General features: G+C 68.7%; 1 protein-coding gene across 1 annotated transcript; it reads right to left on the bottom strand.

Annotated features, from left to right (window-relative positions):
* Window positions 1-2,847: 2,847 nt before the first annotated feature.
* On the bottom strand, window positions 2,848-6,234 carry BARX1 (BARX homeobox 1). Its single transcript, XM_077860832.1, has 4 exons — window positions 6,009-6,234; window positions 4,123-4,414; window positions 3,944-4,028; window positions 2,848-3,466 (listed from the first exon to the last, which is right to left on the bottom strand). Exons 1-4 carry the CDS (start codon window positions 6,232-6,234, stop codon window positions 3,302-3,304), a joined length of 768 nt encoding a protein of 255 aa, XP_077716958.1. The 3' UTR covers window positions 2,848-3,301.
* Window positions 6,235-6,452: the final 218 nt, after the last annotated feature.

Below are 6,452 nucleotides of genomic sequence, written 5' to 3'. Positions count from 1 at the left end.
GACTGACTGGTGTGGCTGGGCCCGGGGTTCCTGCTCATCCAACCTACGGGTCCCACCAGTGGCGTCCAGGACTCCAGAGAGGGAGAGGGTGAAGCCAGAGTAAACTCTCTGTTTTATGCGGTGGAGTGGCATGAGGAACCCCCGCTCCCGGCTGCACCTGTCACGTCTAGCGGTGCGGGCTCTGCACCCACCCTGCGTGCCCCAGGCCCGCCTGCATCGGACCACCCGTCCCCAGAAGCTCCAAGGTGCCACAGCCCAGCTAGGCTCCCGCTTCCACCGACGAGTGCTGCTTTCTCGGGGCCGGGGTCACAGTGCCCCCTCCCTGCCTCGGACCGGCAGCCAGCCGTCCTCCAAGGTCTCCGCCGGCTGCGGGGCCTCGTCCCAGAAGCACGGAGAGCGCAGATCTGGCGGCTGTCGCCTAGCGCGGCAGCCCCGCTCACCCAGCGCTGAGCAGGCCTCCGGGGGACCTGGACCTTCCAGCGGAGGCGGGGGTCCCAGGTGCCCAGGACGCTTCCCCCACCCAGCACCTCGGTTCTTGCGAGACGCCTGAGCCCGCTCCCTTCCCCGGCCGCCGGCCCTGCGCTCCGGAGGCGCCGCCGCGACCTCGCTCAGCCCCCGGCTAGTGTTTCCCAGGACTTGGGAGCGGAGAGACGTTCGCGCGGCAGGGGAGCGGAGAGGAGAGCGGAGAGGACAGCGGGGAGGGGAGCGGGGAGGGGAGCGGACAGGGGGTGAGCAGACCGTCCCTCCCTGCCCGCCGGGCCCGCGGTGAGGGTCCTCTGCGCCGGGTGGCTCCCCGCGGACTCAGCGCGTCACCTCCGACGGGGAGGATGCGGCCCTTCCTGCAGTCCCGGCTCTGCGCGCCACGGCTGGGGCGCCGCGGGCACGCCGTGGCTTCTCCGGGAAGGGCTGAGCTCCTCCCTCCCGGCTGTCCCGAGCTGCCCAGCCGGCCGCCCCTTCCGGGCCCAGCGAGGGCCGCAGCGGCGGGCAGCGCCGGGAACCCCTCCCACCCGCTCGCGCACGAGGCCGCTCCGCCTCTGACGGGCTGGCGACCTCGACTGCAGTGCCTGCTTGGCTCCCCATCTGCTTCTGGTGGGCCTGTGGTCCTTAGACTGTTGGGGCCCCTATGCTCAGGCGCCCGATTCTCCCTCCCCTCCCACCCCCCACACTCCGCTCTGGTCCCTCAGGCCCTTCCGTGTGCTCCAGTGAGGGGCTGCCTTGGGGAATCCCCGCAGGACCGCAGGCCAGGTGCCTAAAGTCGCATTCCTCGCAGTAAGTTCAACCCAGAACCCAGAACCGAGTGGGAGGGGTGGGTCAGAACCCCTCCTGCTCTCCTCTGGGACCCTCCTTGCTTCTACAGCTGCCCCAGCTGCCAGAGGCTGAAGCTGGAGTCCAGGCCCAGGGCCCAGGGGGCCGAACTGTGGGACAGAACTTTCCCTGCCCTTTGAAGCGCACATAAGGAAACGCAGCAGGCCGAGAGTTGGGCTGGCGCCCCGGGGGTGGGAACGATACCGCCCACGCCACAGGCAGTGGCTGGGAGGCTGGGAGGTAATCCCCCAGGGCCGGGAAGGATGGGGCGCTGTCAGCCCGACACCCCCTCCATTGGCTCCAGCGGCCTGGGCCCCCAGGGGACGTGCCACCTAGTAGACTAGAAGCTGTTTGCAAAGTCGGGGTAACGGCCTTTGAGCAGGAGTTAGTTTCCCTGAGACCTGGCAGGGCCGGGGCCTCTGAGATTGTCTGCAGCCCTGGGAAAACCCACTCTCCCCTCCTCCTGCCCTAACCAAGGCCCCGGGGTGCTCGGGGACTGGAAATCCCAGTGCTGATTTCACCCAGGAAGGTCAGGCTTCCATGTGAAGGGCAGCCGTGGCCACCCCAGGTGGAGGCCATCACTGTCATTTTCACATTCCGACATGCGAAACCCGAATCTGGGTATGCTGTTCCTCTGTCCCCCGTATTTGCGGCTGGAGGACCCACCTGGAATTCTGCAGGGCCAAGATGGGGTCTCTCCCTGGACTTTAGCCAGCAAAGTGGCCATCTCTCCATCCCCATACTCTGGTGGTGGTCCTCATAGAAGTACAAGGACAGGAAGCCACAGGCCTGCCCAGTCCAGCCTAGAGGGACAGAAGTCAACCGAAACCCTCCCGCAAGGAGAGGGCGACTGGGGGCCCACGCGGCGGAGCTGCACCTCTGGAAAGGGCGTCTTGGCACCAGCTGGGTTGGCCCGATGTCCTCCGCCTGGTCAGGTGCCCTCGCTGCCGGGAGCTGGGGCAAGGTGCCGGCACTTGGCGTGTACCACGTACATCGCAGAACGTGAAGACCCGGCCGCAGGCGCGCTGCGGGTGGAGCTGCGGCGGGTGGCGCACCGCGGTGCGGGCCTCGAATCCCAGGCGTCCCGTCTGCCTGTTGGAGAGCGGGCCGGGACCATCTCCAGGACCTCTCAGGCGGTTCTCCGAGTCCCTGGAGACCGAACCAGCAACCCAAGGGGCTCCAAGCCCCGGGACACGTCCGGAGCCACCTCCGCGGCTCCGGGGCTCCGGGGCTCCGGGGCTCCGGGGCTCCTGGTCCTTTCCGACCCCTGTGCGGCCAGGCTGCCCGTGCCCGTGCCCGTGCCCGTGCCCGTGCCCATGCCCTGGCCTGGGAAGAAAGTGCAGGAGGCTCACCCTGGCCCCTCACCGAGAGGAAGCGGCGCCGCGGATCCTGCAGCGACCGGGCCGCCTGCCGAGCATTCCGAGCCCAGGGGCAGGTCACCTTTTGCTTCCACAGCCCGGGGTGGGGGTGGGGGTCCCTCTCACCTCGCCGCGACCCCCTCTCCAGCCCCGCAGACTCAGAAACCCCTTCATCAAGGCCCACTGTGTCATAAAATATTTTATTGGAAAAAAAAAATCACTGTCTTCGCAAGAGAGGGGTAGAAGCCCCAGCGACGGATGTCGGGGACCCGGCCTCGGGGTGGGATCTGTCCCGGCGGGCCGGTCCGCGCCAGCCTCGGGGGCCCCGACAGGCGGGAGCAGGTGCGCGCCGGCGACGTCGGGACGCGGAGGGCCGGCTGAGGCGGGTGGGGGTGCGGGAGAGGTGCGGGCGTGAGTGCGCGGAGCTCCAGGCCCGGGTGCCGGACGCCAGTCTCCAGGCCGGGGCTGGGAGCGCACGGGGGCCGGGCTTGGCTGCAGGCTCTGTGTCCTTTCTTGCTTGGCCCCAACTGTCCGCATTCAAGGTAATAACAAAACGTTTAGAAAGCAAACGGCGTGGCCGCGGAAGGGCCGCTCTCGGCTTCCAGCGGGCGGAGGGGCCTCGGCGGCGCGGGGCGCGCTCAGTCCTCTCGGCTCCTGTCGATGGTGTCGCCGGGCGCCTCCGCCGGCTTCTCCGCCTCCTTGGCGCGCTCCTGCTCCGTGAGCTGCTCGCTCGTGGGAATGGAATTCTTCTTGGGCCGCCCCTTGGGCTTGGTGGGAGACTCCAGGCCGCCGCCCTGCAGCACCTGCGCGGAGGACGGCCGGCCGGGCGGTGAGCGGGGCCGCGCAGCGGAACCCGCGGTCTGTGCGCAGGCACGGCCTCCCCGGCACAGCCAGGCTCTCTGAGGCCGCGCCTAGCCCGGGGACTGGGCAGCCGCCATCTGAGCGCTGCTGGGGAAAAGCAACTGAAGGGTTGCGCCTAGGGGTTCAAGGCTGCCGGAAGGCCTGAGGGCGCAGCAGAGCAGAAAGGAATGTGGGCTGTGCTGGGGCACCCAGGGGCAGGGACAGAGCAGAGAGGGTCCCTGCGGGCACCAGGCCCCCAGGGAACAACAGGAAGGGTTGGGTGGAGGTCTCCGCGGTGGGGGTGAGGGTAGGGGGAGCTCCTGGAAGGCAAGGGGGCCTGGGCGGGAGCTCCTGGAGGGCAGGGGGTCCTGGTGGGTGGGTGGGAGCTCCTGGATGGCACAGAGGGTGACTGGGCTGCAAAAAGTCACAAGCACACTCACTATTTTCTTCCACTTCATCCTGCGATTCTGGTACCACGTCTTCACCTGCAACTGGCTCAGACCCAGGGATTCCGCGAGATCTATTCTGGAAAGAGCAGGATGCACCTTCAGCGGAACAAGGAGACCCCTCCCACCCACCCTTCCACCCACGTTGGGCTCAGCCTGGCCCCCGCGGCTACCTGTCGGGCGTGGAGAGGTATTTCTGCTTCTCAAAGCGTTTCTCTAGGCCCATCAGCTGGAGCTCAGTGAACACGGTGCGGCTCCGACGCCCCTTCTTGGCTTTGGCACCCGGCTCTCCGGGGCCCGGTGTCTCCAACTTCCCCCGGAGCTGCAGCTCAAGCGGCAGGTGCGGTGCGCTGGGGGCACCGGGCAGTCCAGGCCCCGCTGCCAGCAACGCAGAGCCCAGCCCGGAGCAGCCGAGCGGTGCCAGCGGGAACTTAAACACCGCTGCCTGCTCGGCCTTCAACACGGCTGCAGGGAGAAGAGAGTGGAGAGCCGGTGAGCTGGGGCCGCGCTCTCCTCCTGGAGATCCCTGAACTGTGCATCCTGGGAGAGCTCACGCTAGGCCAGTGCCACCCAGCTCGAAACCTTCCTTCCTGCCTGGCCACTAAGTGCAAGATTTGTGCTGCACGCCTCCAGTGACCCTCTTCAAAGCCAGTGTCACTGGAGTCTGGGAGGAGGGACCTCCCCACCCCCCAGGCCTCCGCCTGGTGTTCCCCAGGCCCCAGCGGCCTCTGGGATTCTCTGAGAAGCACAGTGTGTCTTTCACAGAAAAAGGAAAGCAGGAGGAAACGGCGGCAGCGAGTCAGGAAGGTGAGCGTTTGCCCCCACCAAGTCGGCATTGCCACGTCCCAAAGCAGGAATGGTAACTGCCTGAGCACATCTGCTCTGCGGAGCGGGAGCACAGCCACGCGGCATGCAAGCGGGGGTCTTCAGCCCCGGAGGGCTTGGGCACTTCCTGGAAACTCCAAGCACCCCCTGCACCAGGAAACTGTCCTTCCTGTTGTCTCTGTTTGGACTGTTCCTGCAAGATGTTTCCATGTTTTCATTAGTCCTATGATGATTTTTTTTTTTTTTGCCCGCTTCAAACGAATTGTTAGGCACAGTGCAAAGAGCAGCGGAGAGGCTGCATCTGAGCTGCACTTCAAACGAACAAGCTGGCCCTGCTGCCCTTCGTGCTGGTGGGGCAGTGCCTGGGGGCTCGTGGGTGCAGAGCAAGGCCAGGGGCAGCTCCTGCTGGAATGTAGGCAGCCTCCTTTCTCGGATGCTCGCCCTGCTGGAATCGGCAAGGGACCGGGCAAGGTGCCGGCAAATGTGCAGAGGGGAGAAGCCATCCTGGGGTGGAAGGTGGGAGAGCCAGGACACACAGACCCCATGGAAAGAAGGCCACCTATGAGTGGAGAGGGCCTGGCGAAGGCTGGAAGAAGAAGAGGTGCAGTGGAGAGAGCACCGGCAAGGAAAGGTGGCATTAGCCAACGAAGAGAACCAGTGGCGGCAGCTCAAGCTCCAAGGAGGCCCAGCCGACCTGGAGTTAGGGCCAGGCGGACACGGCTCACCGCCAGGCCTCTGGTCTCCCGGCAAGGCCCGAAGGCAGCGGAGCAGCAGCACGGGCCACGGGTGCCCCACCCGAGACCCCAAAGCCAGCGTCTGCCCGCAGCACGGCTCTCGGAGACTCGGGCTTCTTCCCCCCACGGTCCGGCTTGGCCGCCGTGGGTAGCCGCGGCCACTCCCGACCACTGTCCTCGGCGTAGGCCCGGGAGCCCGAGGCCCGAGGTCACTCCGACCCGCAGTCTGACATCCGCAGTGTGGTCGGGCGCCCGCGCTGGGGATGCGGGCTCGGGGGCTCGTGGGCTCGTGGGCTCGTGGGAGGCCGCAGGTCCGCGCCGAAGGAGCGGACGCCCGCCCGGCCCGCCCGGCCCGCCGACACCAGGCCTGCTTTCTGCGCGGCCCAGCGCCCGCCGCTCCCTTCCCGGCCCGCGCGCCCGGAGCACCCGAGCTGCGTCCTGGTCCTCGAGGCTGCCGGCCCGCTCCCGCCCCACCCCGCCCCCGTCGGCCCCGCACGTACCCAGGTGGCTGTGGAAGGGCCGCGCCGCCAGCAGCGCCTGCACACCGAACTTGAGCAGCTCGCCCGCGGCGGCGGCGGCGGCGGCGGCTGGCGCGGCGCCCTTGGGCCCCGGCGGCTCGGTGAGGATCTCCTCGATCATGAAGCTGCGGTAGCGGTGCGGCGGGGGGTCGGCGCAGCCCTCGGGCGGCCCGAAGCGCGCGGCGCCCGGCTCCCCAGGCCGCTGCATCGCGGCGCCCGCTGCTCGGTGGCGGCGGCGGCTCGGGCGCGGGGGCCCGCGCGGGGCTCTAGGCCGGCCCGCAGCTCGGGGCGGTGCGCGGGCGCCGGCTCATGCCCCCTCCCCCGCCGGCCGGCCGGACCCGGGACTGCGCCCCCGCCCCGCGCCGCCGCGCCTCTAGCCCGGCTGGCCCCGCGTCACCGCCCCGCCCCGCCCCGCCCTCGCCACCG

This window comes from Canis aureus, chromosome 1 (assembly GCF_053574225.1).
Source record: "Canis aureus isolate CA01 chromosome 1, VMU_Caureus_v.1.0, whole genome shotgun sequence".
Taxonomy (NCBI): domain Eukaryota; kingdom Metazoa; phylum Chordata; class Mammalia; order Carnivora; family Canidae; genus Canis; species Canis aureus.
The sequence above is the reverse complement of the archived record's forward strand: the minus strand, read 5'-3'. Positions and strand labels throughout refer to the sequence as shown.